Source organism: Apium graveolens, chromosome 6 (assembly GCF_009905375.1).
Source record: "Apium graveolens cultivar Ventura chromosome 6, ASM990537v1, whole genome shotgun sequence".
NCBI classification, from domain to species: domain Eukaryota; kingdom Viridiplantae; phylum Streptophyta; class Magnoliopsida; order Apiales; family Apiaceae; genus Apium; species Apium graveolens.
Window position 1 is genome coordinate 301,250,988 of NC_133652.1, and position 24,955 is coordinate 301,275,942.

Consider the following 24,955-nt stretch of genomic DNA (forward strand, 5'->3'; position numbering starts at 1 on the left):
TGACCAAATATAACTCCTTAACTAGGCCCAATAAACTAAACAGGGCCAATAAACTAAATGTACCTGAGCACATTTGAGGATTTTGCTCGGTATTTTTTTCTTTCTAAAATTTAAGTATTTGAGCGTTTGAACCGCAAAATCAACCGTAATTATGTGAGAAGATTTGATTATTTTTTGTATAACAGTGATTTGATTATTAGAGAAAATATTTAAAAATCGCAAGTTTTATATTGGAAAAAAATCGCAAGTTTCGATTTAATTTGATTTTACTTTTTAAAATTTCACTCCAATTTTTAACTAAAAAAATTACCGAAATTTTGGCGGGGATCGGATCGAGATGGGACGGAGACATTCCGTCATTCGACATTCCTGACTTAAATCAGACTTCACCATATATTCCGGATTTTTATAACACATATAACCCTGATTTTTACAGAGTTATCTGAGGGCCATCGCTACAGTGTGCCTCATCAATCAGCGGTGCTGTTACGTTGCAGGCCTGTCTTCTGCTTCACTCTCATCAATCAACCGCAATTATGTGAGGAGATTTGATTGTTTTTGATATATCTTATCACTGCTAATAGTCTAATTGCGTCTGTGTTTTTGAATTCTTTGACTCAATCTCAGTTCCAATTAGATGTTTATCTCGCATTTTAATACTATTCTTTGATGTTGTTGGCCATTGGTATATTTTACTAGCTGTTTAAACGTCATGATACTCGGAAATAAGCTCACCTTTGATGTTGTTGGCCATTGGTATATTTTACAAGCTGTTTATGTTAAACGTCATGATACTCGGAAATAAGCTCACCGTAACACAAAGAATGTAGCTTATAGAAATTCGGGAGCTCCATGTCATCGGGATTTTGTTTTTCGATCAATTTTATCCCTTCCGTTGTGCTATCTTCATTTGTTTGATATTTTTTCCCGAAGTGCCAAAATATTTTAGTCTTTGAGGATTATTATGATACCTTTTGTACATCTATTAGACTGTTAAATGCTTTTTGAGGAATGATCCATAAGCTTATGTGTCAAAATTTATTTCAAAAATGGAGTTCTATTTAAGAAGAGGGTAAATGCGTGGCGCTTGTTATGGAAAATATTATGTTGACATTTTTGGTTTTTTTGTTTAAGATATTTTTTCTCATTTACCCTCTTCTTAAATAGTACTCCCTCCATCCCCCTAGGTTCTTTACATTTGAAAGAGAGTCATCGACACACATTTTAAAGCTTCTATATAGTACTGTTCCATAGCTTATTTTTAATTTTTTTTTTCTGAATAAAAAATGAAGATCTAATTTTTTATTTAGAAAAAGAAAATTTTAAAAATAAGTTATGGAACTATACTTTACATACACCTTAAAATGCGTGCCAAGCAGTGAAAAAGAAACGTAAAGAAATGAGGAAGATTGGGGGTATTGATTTTGTGATGGATGAGGTTTTGTGATATCTTATCATTGAACATCTCTGGTCTACAAGCGATATATGGCTTAAAATGAAGGAGCAGAGGTTGCAAGATTCAAGGTAATAAGACACCAAACTCCTTTCTGACCTTTAAATCATTGTTTTTGAGGTTTAGCTCATTTCATCAATGTTGCAAATTCATACTTCCTATTTTTGGTCAAATAATCTTTTATTTGCGTTGTGGGATAATTGTACAGATATGCAAGATTAGTCACGGTGACAATAATTGATTTTTTTGTTTAGGAGGCATCGGGTAAATTTTTGTAGGGACACTTATATATTTTAATTTTTTTATTCTAGGTTCTGGTACTACTTACTAGATCCGCCTCGAGTACATGATGGTGGTGGTATTGATTTTCTGATAGATGGGATTTTGTCATATCTAATCATATAACTTCTCTGCTTCTCTACAAGCGATTTATGGGCATGAAATAAAGGAGCAGAGGTTGCAAGATTGAAGGTAATAAGACACAAAACTTCTTTGTGACTTTATCATCGTTTTGAGGTTTAGGTTAGTTCAATGTGGCAGGTTTATCATTCTTAATTTTGGACTTGGATAACTATTGCGGAAGGAATTTTCTGTTGCTAGAAGACATGCAATATTAGGCACGGGGGAAATAATTTTCTTTTGATATGTATTTTATCTTTTCTTTTATTTCATGTTATAAATGCTTGTACTATTTCAGGTTAGCTAATCTTGGTGCATAATTAGATTTAGAAACCCTTTCAAAAAAATAAATAAATTAGATTTAGATTTGTATAAGGAGACTTTGATATCTTTGTGGATTGCATATGAGTATATCTACTCTGCGAAGTGGCACTTGATTGAGGTTTAGGCAGGGCGCAAAATTACTTGCTCAGTAATGAAACACATCATAACAAAAGATAGAACTTCTAAATTTGAAACACAGCAACTTTATATTGCATTTTGGAGATCAAACTGTAATCATGTTTTCTTAGACTATTTGGAAGCCTCGACTGATTACGTGCAATTTTTTGTGCATCCATCATCTCTACGTAGCTAGCTATTTGTGCTTATTCACTTAGCTAAAATTATTCGTTCTTTGGCATTAAACTCACTCTTCCAAACAAGCATTACATTTCAGAGGACGTAGTTAGGCTCCATCTCTATGGTTGACCGACTAAATCATCTATATCAACAGCGAGGTTTACATGTTCGATTGATAGAATTTGGTAGGATAAGCCTGAGATCGATAAAATTGATATACAAATATATGTTCTTGGAACGTATTAGATGCTTAAAAGTTGTAGTATGAGGCTGATGCAGGGACAATTTTATGAAGTTTTGAGTCAAGCGTTAATGCAATGTTGGCACTGTTTGGCACAGCACTTATCAGTTAAAATCAGCTTATCTGCTCTGCAAAAAAGAAAGTAATAAGAATGTGCCTTTATTTTCATAAAACCTGTAAAATTCTCAAATGTGGTGGCTCTTGACTTTTTTTGCTTAAAGTGTGTGTTTAAATTCACAACAAACTAATTTATGTAGATTTCTGGGTTTGAATGTGGACAACGTTGAGATTATGTTTTCGGTTAAAACTACTGAAGTTGTAAGTGAATTTGTTGGTGTACGCTTAACTTCCGCTCTCGATGCTATTCCGAATGATTTGAAAGTATTACTCAGTTGATAGAACACTGAATAAAGGTCTGTATTCCCCTTGTTCAGAAACAACCTTGTTATATCTGGATCTTTTTGCACAATTTCCAGCACTTTTTGAGGCACAGATACTTTGAAATAATATTTAGCTGCCATAATTTTATATAAATATCCTTGTTCCTTAGTGCTGTTATCGAGCAGTAAATGGCGAACATTTTTTTTGCAAGGGAATGCCAGTTTTTTGTTTTTGTTGGAGAGAGACAAAAAAATCTGTATTGATATTTTTTAGGTTTTAAATATGAATAGTAATAAAAACAGTTTAGAGTCTTCCTTGTATGCGTATTAAAATATTTATTCTTCTGGACTTTAGATGTAGATGTCCTCTTATAAATGGCCTGACGAAGATGTCACATTTTGGTATCAAGAAGTTTCATAAGGAATCTTGCCAGAAAATTTCAAACATAGCTGAGCAGTAATTTGGTTATGCCTGTGCTAAGTATGCGTATATTGGTGATTTAAATTGTCATTTTTTTGCATTTTGTTGAACAGTAGTTTGTTGTTAGGTTCAATTTATATGTGTTATTTGATTCTTTGCTAACTTCTTTTCAGTTAGTCATGCAATAAGGATGTTTTTCAGGGTTGATTAGTACACATCATTTCAACGAGGAAGCGTATTTGAAGATGGAAGGTAAATCCACACACACACATAGATATTTGTTTGCCTATGAATTTGTTATCACGAAGACGACTTGTCGACGACTAGTCAGCGACTAGTCGACGCGAAGGTACTCGGGCGCCGAGAGTCTCGAAGCCCGACTTGTCGTTGACTAGTTGACGTGAAGGTCGCCCAAGAGTCTCGTAACCCGACTTGGGGTCTTCATAACAAATAATTATGGTGTATCGTGCATATTTTGAACTTGCTATTCTATTACTTTTGATTTAAATTATAAAACTAACATGTTCAATTATATTATATATTAAATTAAGTACTTATATGTATAATGAACATTTTGTCGACTTTTTACGACTAGTCGGGCGACTTATCGACTAGTCTTCACGAAGGTACTCGGGCGTCGAGGGTCGACTTGGCGCCGTAATAACCTTGCTATGATGTAGCTGCCAGATCCTTCATTAGAATTTTTTCGTGTAAATTTTTGTACGATAGCGCTGGTTTAAATTCCAAATTAAGACTGAGCATTAATTTTGTAACTTTCTTTTTGTAAATTAGGATCTCTATAAGTTTTTTAAAATTATAGCACCTATGAAGCAGTGCTTTGTTTTGAGATTGAAAACTAAACGAAACTCTCACATTGTTTTGAGATTGAAAACTAATTGAGACTCGCACTTTTTTGAGATTGAAAACTGTGTGAGACTCGTTCTGCTTCCTTTTCCAGTGCTCTTACCAAGCTGTGTTTTCCTGATAATGGAAAGACAACCTGCTGAAAGTGAAGACGGGGAATAAAGATTTATCGAGCTCATCTACACAGTGGAGAAACTAAAGTACACTGCAATGGTACAAACTCTTCTCACCTTTCTAGGTGTTAGTCCTTATAAAAAGTACTATAAGAAATTCCATCAAGAAAATTTCCCCAATGCTGATTTGCTCAAACTCTCCCTTGCACAAAATATGTCGGCGTTCTAGTATATTTGTTTGTCTACTCATTGTCTTTTGTGTTCTTTTCTTTACAACTGTCTGGGTATTATGGGAATGAAAATGATGGGTCTTTTATAGTCTAAAAGACTTTATAGGGAGTGTAATGCATTTATTGTTTGAGCATGCATTTTATCATAATTAGTTTCAGTATGTGAATGGTGCATAGTTAGTGGAATGAAAAATAATCAGGTATTAGCAAAGGTTCTTGTTTGTTTATACGGTAGACTTCTTAGGCCTCTCAATGAAACTTCTGCACAACTTCAATCGGGTTCCTATTATATTTTTTAAAAACTAGTGCACGAGATGATAATTGATGAATTGAACAAAAAAAGAAGTTAAGAGTTTAAAAGTAGCGTTCCAGAAGGTAACTTTTTGGATCAATTAGCTGAATAGTTAATGGACATGATATGTAGAAAGGACCCAACTTCAGAAATCTCTCGATATGATTTTATGTTCCTAAATTTAGTTTTGTAAATTTGTGTACAACTTTTAGTGTATTTGTTTAGATCTGTGTGATTTGATTGCGGAGAATTTCAGAACAACTGGAATATGTTTTAGCAGTTTCCTCTCACTTATGTAAGGGGGTTTGAATATATGTACTAGGGTATTGAAAAATGAAAACTACTTTCTTCCTAGAAAGCTTGGTTTTTTTCCGTGTTTCAACCTTATCATTTGTCTCTATATTATCTTAGTCATTCGGAAGAATTTTAGTGATCATAAGCTCATGTAGTTACCTAAAGTTTCACTTGAAAGAATTATAGTTATGCCCATCGCTAGTTGAAAATACGTCTTAAAACTCATGTGGTCTTAAATATATGAATTGATTGTTTCGTGTCCATATTCTTTTAACTTCTGCTTAATCCGTAAAGTTTAAATGAGAACCTGGAACTGGAATGATATTTACATAACAATAAAGTATGTAACAAAAAGGAAATTTCCAAGATAATCATATATCTTCTTGATCATCAATATAAAGAGAAGCTGTATAGCCTGAAAATTCAGTTTACCTAAAATGGGCATTGTAATACATAGAGTTACAATACACTTGACACAATCAATTGAATTTGGTGGGTTACACTAATTCCTTACCCAATTAATACGATACTGTATGGATGGTGGACATGTAACATACCAGATCAAAGTCATTGATTTCAGGATGTGTCATTTGATTTTCATAGCTGGAGGGGTGATAATTGTGACACAAAGAAGTATAATCCCTTTCCGAGAAGTTGTTAAGCACCACTCTGGCTACTCCGGTGGTTGCAGGGAAAGTGGTGGGAATAGAAATTTCTCGTAGCATGATATCATTGCTGGAGTGGAGAGTTCAGAGATCCTTCCAAAGAACATGTAGTAAATAGTCCATCCGGTTGTTTATCTACTATGATGCCAAATGACTCATGGTTGCACGTGAGTCCTTTTTACCTCTTTAGTCTGTCTAGTCTCCGTCTTACGCTGTTAAGCTCCTCAATAAGTAGAATATTTTGCAATAATTTCCACTGAGAAAATTTCTAGATCACGGATCACATAATTAGTGAATTATTTATTTAGCTACCCAAAGCTTTGTTTTGGGACTTTTTTGAGTTGCCCAAACAGTATACTGCTTTAAGATATCTGTAGTTAAAGATTTTATTTAGTTTAAGTATCTTCAATCGTACTTAAAATAGCATTTAAATATGAATTTTCCGCCTCAAGTTGTGCATTGAATGAGCAATATCTGAAGCATGGAGTAGCGAAAGAAGTCTAATCGTGAATCTGCAAAAAGGTTAAGGCCGAGGAAACATGTACCATATCTTCGCATATAATTAGATAGCTTGATTAATTGAGAAAACTTGTAGGGGTCTTATTTTAATTTTGCAAACATTTCTCATTCTGGCGGAGGCTAAAGAACTTTCAATAAAAGTAGACTCCTTAAATGCCATACTTAAATCCGAAATTAATCGATTAAGTGTGAAAGCTGAGAAATTGACAAATGATAACTCGAGATTATTGGTATTTCCTCATCACTTTGCAACTAGAGGTATCACGTGTGATTAGTTTAGTTTAATTGCTACTAATTTTTGGAGTCTAATATGTGTTTCAAAACATTAAATTTGCATGAGGTAATGAAAAATGTACACTCAGACAGATGTAGGTCTCAGAAACTATAACAAAAAATGCTTAGTATTGCTTACCTACTATTTAGAGTCGAATATTCAGGTTGTGGTTATAGGATTGAGGGATTGGGTTGGTTATACACTTAACACTTTATTTCTTGAAAAATCTACATGTTCAAAGTCACAATAAACAATGTCTTCTGCTCTTAGATCAAGAATGGCTTTTGAGGATGTTAAAGTTGTTGATTTTTCTGGTGCATTGACTTAGTTGAACAACATCATTAATTGAGGGGTTATCGGAGATGAAATCTTCAAAATCCATACAAGGCTTCTATATGGTTGAGGAGCAACACGGATCACTGGAAGCCGATCACCTCTGGTTATATAAAGAGAAATTGGATTTCTAAACATCGGGGATCACTCAGTGTTGTTCTGTTGAAATTATTTATATCATTTTAATATTATATTTATGTTTCCTTGATACCAATACTTTTTGGGCATTGAATCACTCATTATTTATAAATGCTTAAAGTTCCAGCTAGGCGTGAGAGTGGAGAAGTAGCACGTAGGAGCAAAGGCAAAGAAAACTTAGAAGTTTTCATATAAAAAGAGAAGGTTTTATCCTTACTTTTGGGAGATAAAATATGTATTATGGTTGATGAGATATAAGGTACTTATTATATTTAGCAGGTTATATTACATAGCAGTTTTGGGCAAAATTTTAGAATCTTTTTAAAAATGTTTTGTATAATTGATAGTGTTACCAATAAACTTTGTTGAAGTATATCTAAGGTTTGAGTTTTGGAGATTCGCAATGACTCAAGTGTTTGGAATTAAAATTGTAGATTTGGGTTGTTACAAGTTGGTATTAGAGCGAAATAAGAGAAATGTTCTAGACTTTGTTTTTAGATCATCTTCCTCTCATAACTTAGATGCTAATCTTTATGACAGTAGAAACTTTACGAGTGTCTGTATCTATATGTTGGAAACACTTTCTTTCTCACCGGAGGTTTTGTGACTATACAAGACATGGCCACTGATGCAGAAAAATTATAAAGAAGATGATGGCAAAAGAAGATGATGGCAAAGCAAAGAGGTGATTTGCCGATTCTACTAATGAGAGCTCTGATCTATGTTTTTGGTTAAGAATATGGTAAGGACACATCCAACTTTGTAAGACTGGTGATCACTGCATATATATGTATATATATAAATATACATATCTTACATTCATCTCAGTATTGTAATGTCACTTAACTTCCCATTTGAGGGAGACTCTTGACTCTTTTTTTAAAAATAAAAATCCTAAAAACCCTTCCCTATATATAGGCACGCGTGTATGTACACCTCTTAAGTTGTAGGGTAAATTTAGATTGGGGTCAGGGAGACATGTGTTTAGGTTGAGGGTTGAGAACGGTCTTGAATGGTGGTGTTTAAATTGTGTGCTTGGAAAGGTCATGGGAGGGAAGAATTTTTAGGAAATATTTTTGAAAGAAAGAGCCAGGAGGGTTCATGAGAGACTTGAGAGAGTTTTACTCATTAATTTTTGTGACACTAAACCGCTCTTTTTAAGAAGTTTCCTATTTCAAAACTTTTGATTGTTAACCCCTCCATCGTCCATCCTGAACTCCTCAAACACGCCATTTATTTTGGATAAACTTTATAATGACTTTTATAATGTTGAACATTATTTGAGGAATTTGTAAATCTCTTCTTCGAAAGTTCGGTAACACAAGTGAAGAAATCTTATACTTGTAGTTTAAACCATCTTCAAAAATAGTGGAAGATGTACTTGGATAGTAAATTGTGATAGAAATAATCTTCCATTTAAAAAAAACATAATGATAATTATTAAACAAATAATTTTTTAATATATCATCTATATAATTGTATAAATATCATTTGTAACTTTTAATATAGTCTATCTTTGTAGTTTATTTTTAATTTTATAATATCTTCTTAATAATTGCATAAATTATATTTTTTCGTTTAAAAATTGTGTTTACTCACATATAAATTACATTGGAAACTTCGCATAATAGGCTTTTAGTGGAACTTTTGTTGGAGCGTCGAAAACAAGTTTTTGTTAGAAAAATGGGTATAGAGATCTTGGGAGGCTTGGAAATCCATGAGATACTCGCCAAATTGGGACCGAAAGAAGCAGCAATAGTAGGATCTGTGAGCCATCACTTCCAAAATCAGGCTTCTGATGATTCTCTTTGGTCTCAATTCTGTGCCCAAGAGCTTCACCTTTATTCTCCTGAAGATCCTCTTGGAAATCCTATTCCTTCTTTTAAGGTAATTTGAATTTAACGTGTTTTATGTATTATCATCTCCATGATTTATGATTTTCTATGTATGCAATTGTTTGATTTTGTATGTGTTATATGGAAGTATTATCAGGGGACAAAACTTAACTTTTTTTATCATCAATCGAAATAAATGAGCATGAGAATATATGACTTGCTGTGTCAGTGAAATCTTTGGTGATTAAAACGGTGATTAAACACCCAATGCGTATAATTAGAAAGTCATGATTTGCATTGTGTTTCTCTTTTTATCTTATATCATGATTAGTTCCAAAATGACTAGATTCAATCTTTGTAGCTATTAAATTTTTAGTTTTTATTGTGTTGATTGCAATGCCTAAAAGCGAGTGGTGCAAGAACCATCACAAGACGTATTTGGCTATATAGGCTAAAGATAAAACAATGTGTCCTAAGGAAGAAAGTTTTAGGTGGTAGATTCCTTTGCCTACTAGCAAATTTGTTTCCTTGGTATTTAAATTAAGGGTTTATAATACATTAACCCTTGACGTTTTATGAAATGTACACGAGAACCCATAAAGAAAAAAAGTACCTGCTCACCCTTTAAGTATGTCCTGTGTACACCTTGACCCTTTTTCCGTCTAAATCAACCGTAATTTTTATATCGAATATTCGTAACTGATGAGGGGCAATGATGTAATATCCGGTGTGTTTTTAACGTTACATAACTGAATGAACATATTAACCCTTGAAGTTTGATCAAATTGGATCTGAGTTCATTGTATTTCGGTTCGATTTTAATCTTATTGAAAATACAAAGAGTCAAACTTCAAGGGTTTATATGTTCTTTCAGTTATGTAACATTACAAAAACACTGCAAATTACATCCTTAACCCTCATCTAAATAGCCGATATATGAATTCCGACCGATTTGGATGGAAAAAGGGTCAACTTGTACATTGGACATACTTAAGGGGTGCAGAGGTACGTTTTTTTCTTCGAGGGTTGATGTGTACATTTCATGGAACGTCAAGGGCTAATGTATAATAAACCCTTAAGTGAATAAATACTATAATGGTATAATATTAAGGCGTAAGTGGTGATGTTTTGTTACATGTCATTAATCTTTGTTATCTTGTTAAGATATTTCTAAATGAATTTAATAGTATGACAATACTGTGTTTTTGCCCTATTTAAGGGTTTCAATTTTCCAATTCTTTTTATGATTAATTAATCAATCTGATCAAACTAGTCTTTGTCCCCCAGGAAGCTTATCGAGCGTGGCGTGAATCTTTTAGAATGTACCCTTGGTCCTTGGTTCTACGAGTTAAAAGATGTTGGGACAAAATTAAAAGCTGGTTGGTTGTGAACTTTCCAGAGGCTATGACTACTCTGCGTAAGGGTGTAACTGAAGATGTCATTAATAACTGGGAGTCATCTTTTAAAGTAAAATTACCCCTTCCCACTAGACTGATTTATCGGTTTTGTGATGGTCAAGATATAGTTGAGCACAGTGAAAGCTTCTCTGCCAGTCTATTAGGCCTCATTGGAGGTTACCCATTCACTAACTATCTAATAAATGTGTTTTTGTTGCCTTTGGATGAGGTGATAAGTGTCACGGATGGTGTTAGACGTCATCTTGTCGAACATGCTGATGTACCTTTTGGTAGTGAATATCTTGTTGTGGCAACTTCTTCGACTGAAGCAAAAAAGTTTATCATTCTGAATTGTAGCAATGGTAAATTATTTGTCGGTACAAGGACTTTTTTGGAGAATGGACAAGTGTGTCCTTGTGTACCTGATGATTTGATTCATTCACATAATGTCAGAGATTGTCAGAAACAGGATAGTCTGCTATTGTGGCTGGAAGAACATGGTCGCCGCCTAGAAAGTGGCTTAGTGAATGTAAGTGAGGAAAAGAATGCTAGATACATCAGTCTCCTCCCAGAAGAATCTTCCTTGTTTTATGCGGCAGTCACAAACGGTGTTAAGGTAACGAAATTTAAATTGAGATTTACATAGAATTACATATATGTAGGCAGTAGGCATATTACGACAGTGGTTGTGCAACTCCTAACAATCAGGGATATATAGTCTGAACTCCTAAAAGTTTGGGACATGTAATTGACTAGGACACTAACATATAAATCACCCTAATAATTAATAATTAAGATGATACTGAATTTATACAGAATATTCAGACACTCCTCTTCAAGCAGAGTTACGTATTTCAAACATTCACATCTTGTGTTTTAATTCATCAAAAGTATTCCACGGACGAGCTTGGTCAAGATATTAGTTGTTTGAAGTTTTAATGGAGTTTAGATAGTTCAAATGTTACAATTCCAGTTTTTTTGCTAAATAATGCCAGTTATTTTTAAAGTATGAAATATTAATTATCAGTATTTAAAAATGTAATTAGAAGTAATGTTAAAACAGGAAGTCAAAAAATAACATGCCTAATACAATTCAATTACAAATCATGATATCTGAGCGACTTGTATCAAAAAAATACAATTGATACCGAGAGGAGCAATTGCAGAGAAAAGGCTTCAAATATCTCTAGCTTGGCATAAGTTGTAAATTCAACAACCATAATTAAGATTATTACTTTACAAACATGTAAGTGCTGCTCAAGCAAAAAATAAGGTCAGGTGATATTTGTTGTTTAAGACAAGCATTTTTATCAAAGTGTATGGAACATAAATTTAACCCTTAATAATAAATTTGGGTAACACTAAAACAACTATTTGTTATATGTGTTGTTTACCGTACTGACTATGTTTAAAAAAAATATTTCAGGTTCGTGCTGCTGCTCTGTTTATCCCCGAAATGAGCATGACAGTCTTGGAGTCTAATCACTATTCGTTTTTTTTCTCTCTCCGGATGTCTTTAAAGCCTGGAGGTTGTATTGTCAATGGAATGCAGTTTGATTCTTGCCAATTGTGTATGTGCCATTGGACAATCCAAGGAAATGACATGGTCACAGAGATAAATGAAGAAACTGTGCAAGGGGAGGTATGTTTTTATAAAAATTTGTATTCGTCTTCTCTCTATCACGCAACTATGCTTTTTTCCCCACATATCAAGAAGATTATTTATTCATCTAACTAAAGCATTGCGAAGTATACCAACTGTACCTTTTGATAACTGAGGTACAAATATGTAGTTGCATCTTTGATGATATGACCATATAGACAGGATTAAATAATTTTTTTTGTGTAATATTTTTGTCATCTACTAGTTCTATTTTATAAATCTTTGTTTTTAATTCTTGTCAAATGACGAATTCCTTTTTTACATTAAAGAAGCTACCGAACAATGAATTTGCAGATGCTGCATCTATTTCTACTTTTTTTTGTTTATTGTCATTCTGCAGGTGAACTTTTTATCTTGTCATTCTTCGTAGTTAACTGTTATTTTAAATTAATGTTTATGGCAATTTTTCAGAATCCGCTCTTACGTTCTGGTGGGAAAGAACATGTTTTTCATGGTCAATTACCTATACTTACTCCTCAAGGTTCCATTAAAGGTTCTTTGACATTTGTTCCCGGCAGGTGTGTCACATGAACCTTGTACTGGCTATTTTTTTTTGTTAAATCTTTATTTGAAAATCCTTGCATAGTTTTTATCATGCTCAAACTTCGCAAAGAATACGGGTTACATCTATAGAAGCTCCCTATGTGTTAGTGTATAACTAAACAAGTACTGGTTTACGGCTAAAACTTTTATCTAGGCTGTGATCTGAATAAAATTCGACTTTTATGAGCTTTTGCAGTAAACATGTATCTTCCAGTTCTCACTTCTTCATCTTCTGTCTTGTGCTTTTCCAGATTGTCAGATCCAAAAGGCCCCGAGTTTGAGGTCGAGGTACCTGAGACTTTCCTCAAATTTCCGGACTACAAGTTCTGATCCAAGTTGCCCTTTAAGCTATTTCTTGTGTAATGCCTTGTTGAGTCATTATTTTGTTACTTTGATGCTGTTGAATTGTACTTAATTTTACATGCATTTTTTTGGATGTTATCATTTCAAACAATGAAATTATGGTTTGTGACTGAAAATATGTTTGGGGGCTTAATGAAGTTTTACCTTTAGATGACATTTCTACATGCCCTAATAAATATAAAAAAAATGTAAAATTGTATATAAATATACTCTGGTTCATAATTTCATAGAATGAATTGAATATTTTAGTCGCGGTTAAATTGGCCAAACATTAGATTTTTAAATAATCCTTTTTACGGTCCAAATTTTAATTCAAAATTATTTTATTTATTAAAAAAACATCAATTGATATTTAAAAATTAATATTGTTTTATTTTAATTTTGTTATGGATCAAAAATTAGGGTATATTAATTGTTGTATTTATTACTAAGCAACGTGAGATTGAAGGCTTGATTTGACTGTTTTTGTGTTTCGTGACTCGATCTGCCTCAATAAGATATCTACGTACCTTGCTGATTGCCAAGGATCAAGTCAAAAAATGTATTTCTGATTTGTGGGGTGAGACCCCTTATATAGATATTGGGAGTCCATGAATTGGACCTGGGTTTGGAAACTTGGTGGTCAAGTCTCAGAATTAGAATGGACTTTGGAGTCCTAAGAAGTAGGAAGCTGATTCCTTATCCCACCAGGTTCCTTGGAGATCAATCTACAAGGATTTATTTCTCCACTAGGACTCATCTTATCAGCTGACTTATCCCTTATTAATAAATTACGAATTTAATTAATATTCAGGGTTTTGGGCCTTTTTTGTTCCATCAGGCCTGATCTGGTCCATCAGGCATGATCAATGTGTTAACCTTTTTGGTCTGAATGTCATATATCTTCTTATTGGGCCTTGTAGCCCAAATCATGTGTAATTAATGCAACATTAACTACGTAATCAGGATTTATTTATTCCCTATGACTTGCCCCCCAACTTTTGGGAAACAGTGACTAGGTTTCACAAAAGTTAAGTTCATTCATTCCCTTACATGGTATCGTTTTGCGTGGAGCGACCTACACATTTACAATGATTTGCTTTAATCCCTATTATTTAGGAATTTATCTTAATTTTCAGGAATTTTTCCTGAACTCTGTGATTTTTCCCTTAATTTTCTGGAATTTTCCCTGAATTTTCTAGAATTTTCCTTGAATTATGGGATTTTTCCTTGATTTTCTGGATTTTTTCCTTAATTCTGGGATTTTTCCTCGATTTTCTGGATTTATTCCTCATTTTATGAAAATATTTATATTTTCAGAAAATATTTTAAGGAATTCCCTTGATTTTCTTTTTTTTTCAGGATTTTTCTTCCCTCATTTTTTCTTCTTTTCTCTTTATCTTTTTCTCCCTTTTTTTTATACCTCGTTCGACCAGGAATCCTGTTCGACCAGGATCCTGGTCGAATTAGCCTTCTAATTGCCCTGGTCGACAGGGTTTCGAGGAGGAGTACTTCGAGCAGAAATCCTGGTCGAATTTCGGCCAGGATTTTCACCCTATTTTCTTCTTTTTTTTGTTCGATCAGGAATCTGCCTTTCGGTCATGATCTATATTCTTGACCGAATTAGCCCTCTTTTAAGCCCAGGTCGACAGATTTTCGAGCAAGAACCATTCGATCAGGAATCCATGCTATTCTCAGGTCAAAATACTTTATTGTTGGGTCAGGATTTTTCAATTAGAATTCTGACCTATTTTCGGTTAGGATCTTGGTTTTCTTGACCGAATTAGCCTCTTTTCGTAATTTTGGTCGAAGGCATTCTCGACCTCAATCATTCGACCAAAATCATAGTATTAATCCTGGACGAATTAGGTCAGAAATTTTTATTTTGAATAAAAATCCCTAATTTCCTGGGATTTTTCTCTTGGGCCAACCCTTTACTGGGCTTATAACTTCAATTATATGGGCTTTTTTTTTTGTTTTTAACATAAACCCTTTACTGGGCTTATCTTTGGGCCCATCGTTTGGGCCTTTTTGATTGGGTTTTCTTTTAATTTAAATATTTGGGCCCTTCACTAGGCTTGATATATACTTTTTTAGGCCTAAAAGGTTTGGGTTTAAGAATTTTCAGTCATAAACCCTTACAGGGCTTTTCACATCCACAGGCCCATTTAAACTTAGGTTGGGCCTTAATCCTTAAGTCCAACTTCCTGAATATTCTGAAATTTCTGGATTCTTCCAGATTTTGCCAAATAATATCAGAATTTTCTTAAAAACTTTCCAAAATTTTCTGGAACATTCCATATTCCTCCATTCTTTGGGCCCAAATGGGCTTTTCCAGGCCCATCTTGCCCTTTTTCCGCCTATATAAGGGTGGGAGGAGTGTGTTTTCATTCACACTCATCATTCTCCACTTCTCATTTCTCTTCCCAAATACTTTAACATTCTCCTCTCTCAACTCTCCTCCCTTAGAAGCTTTTCCGACAACTTCCTTAGCCTTTTCCGGCCTCTTTTTCCATCCAAGGTTTTCCAGGGCCTTCCAAGCTCCATCAATGGCTGACAAGAATTCCGAGAGAGCGGCCAAGATAGCCTCAGCTTCAAAACGAGGTAAGGGTGTCGAAATCCGCTCTTCTTACATGTCTTTGATAGATATGATTAACATTAGGGGGGATGAATATCCATCAATTGCACATCTTGATTCTTTCAATCATTGTAACACATGGCACAATATTGATTATGATAAGTTAAACACACGTTATAATGTTCGTCCTCCCCTTAGGCTAGTTCCAGTTTCTGGTGGCGACCGTACTTGCCACTGGAAACACGATACTCTTTTCATTTACACAGATGCCCTTGATGTTGAGCTTAGGTTTCCTTTTCACCCTTTCATTCCTCACCTCCTAGCTGATTTGAAAATTAACCCATGTCAGCTTCCTCCAAACGCTTGGAGGGACATTTTATGTTTCATGGTTTGTTGTCTTAGGGGAGGTTTTCCCTTATCCGTAGCTGTTTTTAGGAAGGTTTTTCAATGTTACAACAGTTCTTCTGGTAATTACGGTTGGGTCTACATTAAACAAAGGCCCAAGTGTAAGCATATTTTTAACAGTGCCTCCATTCCCGACAATAACCAAAATTGGAGGAATAGTTTTGTCGGGTTAAGGTGGGAGAATGGTGACTGGGGCACCCTCTTCAGATCTTCCTTCGGGAAGGTTAGTGATGGTAGCCTCAAATCCATTCACCTAACCCCCGAGGAAACTATCATTTATGATGAGCTTACTCAGGATGATGGTGCCACTATCAGCTGGACTCTTTTAGAGGAGTTCTCCCTCATCCATGTGGGGCTATCCTATGTTTCTCAACAGGATATTTTTTTCCCTTCTCGTTTTTACTTTCTTTCATGCATATTGACACCACTTATTTTGCTTTTTCTCTTGTTTTGCAGCTGCTAAGGAAATCAATGAGGATAATGTGTCTCTTGTTGAAGAGACTACCAGGATGAAGAAGGCTCGCCTTGCGGGTATGGATACTCGAGTAAAGGCTACGGAGCCTAGCTTCCTACGGAAGCACAAGGAGCCCATGGTGGAAGTTCCAGCTGAGGGAGATGAGGACCACAGTGCTCCTATCACTGATGTTGCTCCTGTCTCTGCTGCTACGGGCGCCTTTCAGCCTCTTTGGGGATTCCGCCGAGGGGTTACCGTGGTTGGATCCATGAAGCACGCCTGGGATTGGTCTTACCACAACGTAACTCCCAAGGACTTCATCGACGTGGTGGCTCCTCCTGACTTGGAGAGGATAAAGCTCATGGGAGCTCAGTCCTTAGCCTCAGTATGACTATTTCTTAAGTTTGTACACTTTTTTACTTGTAGCATTCACTTGCCTTACATTTCTGTTTATTGTTTCATTCCAGTCTAACGCCTACTTCCAAGGCGCTGTGAGGCAAGCTGAATCCTGGAAGAGGGCTTCGGATAATGCCCTCAGGAAGCAGCAGAAGAAGTACGTCGCTTTGAAGCGGAAGCTGAAGCGTAAGGAGAAGGAGCTCGGCGAGTCCAACGCTGAGCTGGTGGTGTTACGGGCCGAGAAAGATAAGGCGATTGATAACTACTTGGACTCGGAGGAGTTTACCCAGTCCATGAGGGTGAGGGACAACTCAGTCTTTCCTGGGTTTTTTTAGGACTGGCTGGGACACGGCCCTTGGGACCGTGAATGAAGCATGTCCTGATATTAACCTGGCGGACTATGTCTACCCTGATGATGAGGCTTTACTGCAGAGGTTTCGTACCCGAGTGGTTGTCTCGGATCGTATCCCTCAGGACCTGCTTCTTCCTCCTCCCGAGTCCTCTTCCAGGCCTGCTGCGAATGATAACTCTTCCTCCTCCGAGACGACAGAGACTTCCAGCGAGAGCGGAGGAGATGATGATATGGATGTCGAGGGCACCCCTGCTCCTTAGAGCTTTTCCAGTCCTGCGTGGTGTATCTATTTTATCTTGTCTTCGAGACTTTATTTATCAGACTTTGTATTATTTATTTGAACTTGTTTTATTTATCGAACTTTATGCTTTCATCTCATGCACTTAGTTTACTTGTTTTGTTATTGGAATTCAAAACATATTTTGAAAACTTTCTGAATTTCACAAATTGTTGGGATTCATCCCTTACACAGTCTTAATAAATCTCAAAACAAAACTAAAATATGTAAATCCTAAGCAAGCAAAGCTTCAAGGTGCTTTTCAACCTACTTGTCATCTTGACAAGTGAGAATCATGCTCAACCGCTTCACACATAGTAAATCTTCAGGTTTTGTGCATGCCAAGTTCTTGGGACTTCAAAACCATCCATAGTCTCAAGCTTGTAGGCTCCTCTACCCTGAACACTCTTGACCTTGTATGACCCTTCCCAATTTGGGGCAAGCTTCCCTTTCTGCCCTACACCAGAAGCTTCCACCTTCCTCAAGACTAAGTCACCCTGTTTGAAGAACCTTTCTTTAATCATTAGGTTGTAGTAGAACGAAGCTTTTTTCTAATATTCCACTATCTTCGCATGTGCCTCATCTCGCACTTCATCAATTAGATCCAGGGCTAACCTTTGCCCTTCCTCATTTTCCTCAGCATTAAAAGCTTGAATCCTGGGGGAGGAATGTGATATTTCTACAGAAACAACTGCTTCTGCCCCATATGCTAACATGAAGGGAGTTGCTCCAGTCGTGACTCTGCAGGTAGTCCTATAGGCCCATAGTAATAGGAGTATTTCATCCACCCAGTTATTCCTCGACTTCTCGATCCTCTTATTTAGTGCATCCATGATTATTCGATTCGCCACTTCCGCTTGCCCATTGGCTTGCGGGTGAGCCACAGAGGTGAATCGTAATTCAATTTCATTCTCCTCACAATACTTCTTGAATTCCTCATTGTTGAAATATGTTCCATTGTCAGTGACTAGGATGCGGGGAATTCCATATCGGCACATGATATTTTTCTACAGGAATTGTGCAACCTACTTAGTTGTGATTTTGGCCAAAGACTTGGCTTCAATCCATATAGTAATATAATCAATGGCTACAATTAGGAACTTTCTTTGTGCCGTGGCCATGGGGAAAGGCCCAAGTATATCCATTCCCCACATAGCAAAGGGGATAGGTGAGTTGATGGAGGTCAGCATCTCGGGGGGTTGTCTAATGACAGGTGCATGCTGCTGACAGCGGTCACACTTCTTCACATACTCTTTGGCATCAACCATCATTTCTGGCCAATAGAAGCCTAGACGGGTTATCTTATGAGCTAATGCTCTGCCCCCCAAGTGTTGCCCAAAGATACCTTCATGTACTTCTTCCAGAGCCAAGCGTGCCTCATCGGGCCTAAGACATCTTAAGTAGGGAACCACATAAGATCTTTTATACAAAATCCCATCTATCAAGGAGTATCTTAGTGCTCGAACAACCAACTTCCGTACTTCAGTAGCATCATTTGGCAACCAACCGGTTTGAATATGGGTCTTAATGGGATCTATCCATGACGTCCCCAGAACAATAGGAGCTACAAGCTTAACATCAATGCTCCGTGTCTTCAAAACGCGGAAGTATACACTTCCTGAACTTTCCTCTATCTCAGATGAAGCAAACTTTGATAAGACATTTGCCTTAGCATTTTCCTCCCTTGGAATGTGCTCAACATGGCATTCATCGAATTGGGTCATCACAGCCCTAACTAGGTGGACATACTTAGCCATCGTATCATCCATTACCTCAAACTCTCCCTTTACCTGGGATACGACCAACTTCGAGTCTCCACAGACCTTCAAGTTCTTGACTCTCAGTGTCCCTGCTAGGCTGAGGCCAGCTATCAGAGCTTCATATTCTGCCTCATTATTTGTGGTCGGGAAGTCTAACTTCATGGCATACTCAATCAAGAACCCATCGGGGCTTTGTAAAACCAAACCTGCTCCACTTGAATTTGTTTTTGATGTTTCATCAAAATAGAGAACCCAATATTCTTTCTCCTTATCATCCTGTTCTTTGTTCACCTTATCAATTTCCTTGTCTTGAGGTATGGTATCCTCCTGCCCCCAACTTCTTGGTTGGATATAGTACATTCCACCACGAAGTCAGCCAATATTTGGGCTTTTATTGCCGTTCGTGGCTTATAATTGATGTCGAATTCTCTCAGCTTTATTGCCCACTTGATCAACCTCCCACTAACCTTGGGACTATGAATAATATTTCTCAGGGGTTGATTTGTTAGTACCTCAATCTTATGAGCATGGAAGTATGGACACAACTTTCTCGAAGCCATTACCTAGGCTAAAGCAAACTTCTCAATAGTTGAATAATTCAACTCAGCTCCATGCAGAATTTTGCTGACATAGTATACGGGTTTCTGGATTTTAAGTTCCTCCTTAACCAATACAGAGCTCAAAGCACTCTCTGAAATGACCAAGTACAAGTATAAACTTCATTCAAAACTGTCTTGGCCAACAACGGGGCCTGAGCCATATATTTTTTTAATTCCTCGAATGCCTTCTGGCTTTCCTCACTCCATACAAAATTCTTAACCTTCTTTAAGGACTTGAAGAATGACAAGCACTTGTCTTCAGACTTGGAGATGAATCGTCCCAGCGCGGCAAGACCCTACTCCGAAAGCACACTTCGTAGGATTTAACATCATCTTATGGTATCTCAGGACCTCAAAAGCTTCCCTCAAATGGGTTATATGGTCAGTCTTCACTAGACTCTTGACTAACATGTCATCAACATAAACTTCCATGGTCTTACCAATAAGATCCTTAAAAATTTTATTTGCCAATCTTTGATAGGTGGCTCCTGCATTCTTGAGACCAAATGCCATAACAAGATAACAATAAACACCAAAGTCAGTGATGAATGATACCTTTGGGATGTCGCCCTTTTGCATCTTGATCTGATTGTATCCACTAAATCCATCCATGAAGCTCAGCATCGCATGCCCAGCAGTGGCATCTATCAAAGTATCTTTCCTTGGCAATGGGAAACAGCCCTTAGGGCATGCATCATTCAGATCAGTGAAGTCCACACACATCCTCCATTTCCCATTGGCCTTCTTCACCATTACAGGGTTTATTAACCATTCCGGAAATTGTATCTCCTCAATGAAACCAGCCTCTAAGAGCTTCGCTACCTCCTGTTTTATAGCATCTTGCCTCTCTAGAGCAAAACTTCTTTTCTTTTGCTTCAATGTCTTCCGATTTTGGTCCACATTTAGCTTGTGAGTAATCAGTTCCGGGTCTATGCCTGACATATCAGCTGCTGACCATGTAAATACATCACTATTTTCTTGCAAAAATTTCACCAACTTCCCTCTAAGGGGCTCCTCTAGTGTGGCTCCAACGAAAGTCACCTTCTCAGGTTCCTCGGGGGCTAAAGGAATCGAAACCAAGTCTTCTGTTGGCTTCCCTCTTTTCTCATCATTCTCTCGGATATCCAGATCTTCAATAGGCAGAACCTGCCCCCCCCTCAACTCCATCTGCCCTCAGTGAGGCCACATAGCAACTTCTAGCCATTTTTTGATCTCCTCTCTCTTCTCCAATCCTATTCCGGGCGGGAAACTTTTTAACCGAATGATAGGAAGAAGGGACTGCCTTGAAGGCATGTATCCATGTTCTTCCCATGATAGCATTGTAAGTTGAACTAGCATTTACCACCACAAAGTCCAACATCTGTGTTGCTTGCCTTGGTTCCTGTCCTATGGTTGTTGGCAACTTGATAATCCCTTCCACGGGGCACTCCACCCCCTCAAATCCATATATTGGCATGCCGGTTGGGGTCAATTGGGAGTCATTATAACCCATCCTTAAAAAGGTGTCATGGAGTAAGATATCCACTGAAGCACCATTATCCAGAAGGACCCTCTTAACCGGGCTGTTTCCTATTATAGGTGTTATGACCAACGGGTCATCATGAGGAAATTTCACACCCTCTAGGTCGGAATCATCAAAAGTCATTGTTACTCCTGTCCTGGCCCTCTTCGTGGCTTCTCCAACAATATGCATAACCTCCCTGGAATATGCTTTCCTGGAGTTCTTGGATAATCCAGCAACAGTTGGTCCTCCAAAAATCGTGTTTATCACAGGTCCTCGGGGTCGTGGTTCTCCAAAAATTGTATTTATGACTGGTCCCCTAGGCTGGGGATTCCGTCCCTGATCGTCTTGGTCCCTCCTACGATCTTCAAAGTTCTTTCTCCCATTGTTATTCCTATCCCTTCCTTCCCCAGTGTACTTGTTCAATCTTCCTTTTCGAATGAGGAATTCTATTTCATCTTTCAGTTGCCTACACTAATCGGTGTCATGACCAACCTCTTTGTGAAATCTACAATATTTGCTCTTGTGTAGCTTGGCAGGATCTTCATTCAAGGGTTTAGGCCAATGAATATCTTGGTCTTTCTCGATTTCCATCAAGATCTGGCTTCTAGGAGCATACAGCTTAGCGTATTCAGCGAACTTTTGCCCAGGTCCCCCCTTCTTAGGGGTTGAATCAGGGTTTTGCTCAGTTCTAGGATACTTGTCCTTAGCGATATATTCCAGATCAGTTTTCCGCTTCTTGCCTCCAGCGGGCTCGTTGTTCACTACGGTCTTCCTCATGCTCTCTTCCACCTTGATGTACTTCCCGACCCTATCTTGGAGCTGCAACATGCTCTCATGGGGGCCTTTGGCCAAGGACATCTTGAAGAACTCATCCCTAGTTCCCTGTTACAGTGCTATCATGGTTACCTTGTCATCAAGGTCCGGGACTTTTAAAGCTTCCTTCGTGAAATGATTCAGGTAGTCTCTCAAAGATTCCTTCGCTCCCTGCACAATGCTCATGAGGGATGCTGAACTTTTCTCATGCACTCCCCCGCTGATGAACTGCTTAATAAAAGCCTGACTTAATTCTCTGAAGGACCCGATAGAGTTCAGGGGAAGACGACTATGCCATCTTTGAGCCATACCCGACAGGGTTTGAGGAAATGCCCGACACTTAATAGCATCGTTCACGGGCTGCAACAACAGTGCATTGGAGAATGTCCTGGCATGATTAGTGGGATCTCCCGTGTCATCATAAGCTTTGATAGTGGGCATCTTGAACTTTCTTGAGATGTGGGCATTCATTATCTCTTCAGTGAATGGTAGAATAGGATCATCAGGATCTCCAAGGGGAAGAAGATTGTTTGGATCAGCCCTTGGGACAGGTCTATGATTGGGGGAGGATTTCTCCCCCTAGGTGGTAATGGGGGCCTGGGAACCTGGTGCGCTTCCAAGTCGCGCTTTCAGCCTTTGAATCTCAGCCTCATGGGCCTTGATTCTCTTCTGCACTTCTTGGGGATTCACCCCTCGGGTGCTCCTAGGGCGTTGGTTACCATCAACCATCGGCTCTTTGCCAGCACGTCTCCTTCTTGGGGCCACTTCGTCATCCGAAGATTCAAAATCTCTCTCAGTATAAGGACCAGAAAATTCTTGGTCCTCCGGGATAGGAGCCAAATCTTGTATATAGGGGGTGTTTGCCCCCGTGCTTCACTCCGTCCAGCATATCCACTTCCTCCAACCTCGAGGTAAAGGGGCATCGCATAAGGGGGGTTGGTGGTTACAACAGTTGAATACTCGTACCCAATGGGTCGAGAATTCACAGGTGCATGTAGTTGTTGAAGTTGAGGATTCGTACCTTGAGGAGCCGGGGGAATCGTCCCTTGAAGTTGAGGTTCAGTTGCCCCTACCTGGGCTCCTCCTTGGATGACGACATAGGTTGAATGCGGAGGCACCTCCACGGTTGACGAAATCGTTTGGGTTGTCCCCGCGGGTGTCCCTCCTTCAAGGAAGCTGCTTGTTCTCCGTGTTCTCGCTATGGTTGTTGTTGTGCTTTCCCACAGACGGCGCCAAATGTTATGGATCAAAAATTAGGGTATATTAATTGTTGTTTTTATTACTAAGGAACGTGAGTTTCGAGACTCGATTTGACTGCTCTTGTATTTCGTGACTCGGTCTGCCTTAACAAGATGCCTACGTACCTTACTGATTGCCAATGATCAAGTCAAAAAATGTAGTTCTGATTTGTGGGGTGAGGCCCCTTATATAGATATTGAGAGTCCTTGAATTGGACTTGGGTTAGGAGGCTTGGTGGTCAAGTCTCAGAATTAGAATGGACTTTGGAGTCCTAAGAAGTAGGAAGCTGATTCCTTATCCCACCAGGTTCCTTGGAGGTCAATTTACAAGGATTTATTTCTCCACTAGGACTCATCTTATCAGCTGACTTATCCCTTATTAATTAATTACGAATTTAATTAATATTCAGGGTTTTGGGCCTTCTTTGTTTCATCAGGCCTGATCTGGTTCATCAGACATGTGTTAACCTTTTTGGTCTGAATGTCATACATCTTCTTATTGAGTCTTGTAGCTCAAATCATATGTAATTAATGTAACATTAACTATGTAATCAGGATTTATTTATTTTCTATCAAATTTCGTTGGATATTTTCAAATTATAATGTAGACCGGAGTAACACTTATATAATATATACAATACTATTACCTCGGCTTATTGGATTTTAAAATTAATAAATGAGGATGTAATGCAAAAAGTATATTCTTTATCTTATCTAAACTACTCTCTTGTATGCATAAGGTTAAAATTTATCAACAACATATTATAATCAAATATTTTTATTATTTATTATAAAAATTATTTCTAAATTAACTATACTCTATAGTTAGAGTGAATTAATACTTCTTAAGTACGATAATATTGCTTAAGTACGTATTTACTCGATACAAAGAGTTTTCAATTGAAATATGTGATAAATATATTTGTAACTACAAAATTTGATCATAAAATTTTCTACATACCTAAATAGTTCCTTAAAAAGGGAGTAATTTTACAAAATACAATAAAAAAATCACAACTAAAGGTACATGTAATGTACTACATTATTATTTATATATTTATATATTTATATATATAATAATATAGTTTATTTGCCTGATATATATTTTTATAATTTAAGATATAGATTATATTAAAATAAAAATAAAATTAGAAAATGAAAAGAAATACCTAGCTTGGGCGGAGAATGAGTACGAGAATAGTGGGTGAACGTGAAACTGAAAATAAAAAGGGGGAATTGGATGATTATTTTAATAAAAAAGAAATAGCCTAGTTCTTTCCTCTTTGTTTGTTAATTAGCCCTAACTAAACATACCTTAGATTATATTAAGCATAGAGGTTAACAAAAAAATTAAATATTAATTTTTATTTTTTAATTATAAAATGTAGTCTATTAACTTTTGGAAAAAGGAGTTATAATATATAATAAAGTGATAATTAACCTAATTTATATATTCTTGGGATATTGGTCATTTTTTGTTAAGAATCCTGAACTTAAAAAACAAATGTTTATGTAGATTAATTTCGATGGCTTAGGATGACCGGAATGGTGGCCTGAAATCA

The 24,955-nt window shown here is 37.0% G+C and overlaps 1 protein-coding gene across 13 annotated transcripts; it reads left to right on the plus strand.

Annotated features, from left to right (window-relative positions):
* Positions 1 to 402: 402 nt before the first annotated feature.
* On the plus strand, positions 403 to 13,194 carry LOC141668547 (F-box protein SKIP16-like). 13 transcript variants are annotated; one of them, XM_074475471.1, is made up of 12 exons: positions 403 to 1,524; positions 1,765 to 1,924; positions 1,994 to 2,070; positions 3,689 to 3,767; positions 4,474 to 4,592; positions 5,889 to 6,140; positions 7,778 to 7,979; positions 8,869 to 9,124; positions 10,360 to 11,085; positions 11,896 to 12,111; positions 12,544 to 12,650; positions 12,927 to 13,194. In XM_074475471.1, exons 8-12 carry the CDS (start codon positions 8,921 to 8,923, stop codon positions 13,003 to 13,005), a joined length of 1,332 nt encoding a protein of 443 aa, XP_074331572.1. In that variant the 5' UTR covers positions 403 to 1,524; positions 1,765 to 1,924; positions 1,994 to 2,070; positions 3,689 to 3,767; positions 4,474 to 4,592; positions 5,889 to 6,140; positions 7,778 to 7,979; positions 8,869 to 8,920; the 3' UTR covers positions 13,006 to 13,194. The 13 variants fall into 13 exon arrangements, with proteins under 13 accessions (XP_074331572.1, XP_074331571.1, XP_074331567.1 ...); XM_074475470.1 differs by lacking the exon at positions 1,994 to 2,070 and adding an exon at positions 3,450 to 3,575; XM_074475465.1 differs by lacking the exon at positions 1,994 to 2,070 and having other exon boundaries at positions 408 to 538; positions 1,188 to 1,524.
* Positions 13,195 to 24,955: the final 11,761 nt, after the last annotated feature.

Bases quoted from the DNA above. Each gene is read 5' to 3' on its own strand.
- LOC141668547 (XM_074475471.1), top strand. From the start codon at position 8,921: ATGGGTATAGAGATCTTGGGAGGCTTGGAAATCCATGAGATACTCGCC. The intron at 12,112-12,543 runs GTATGTTTTTAT...GCAATTTTTCAG, and splicing joins AAGAAACTGTGCAAGGGGAG to AATCCGCTCTTACGTTCTGG. The intron at 12,651-12,926 runs GTGTGTCACATG...GTGCTTTTCCAG, and splicing joins TTGACATTTGTTCCCGGCAG to ATTGTCAGATCCAAAAGGCC.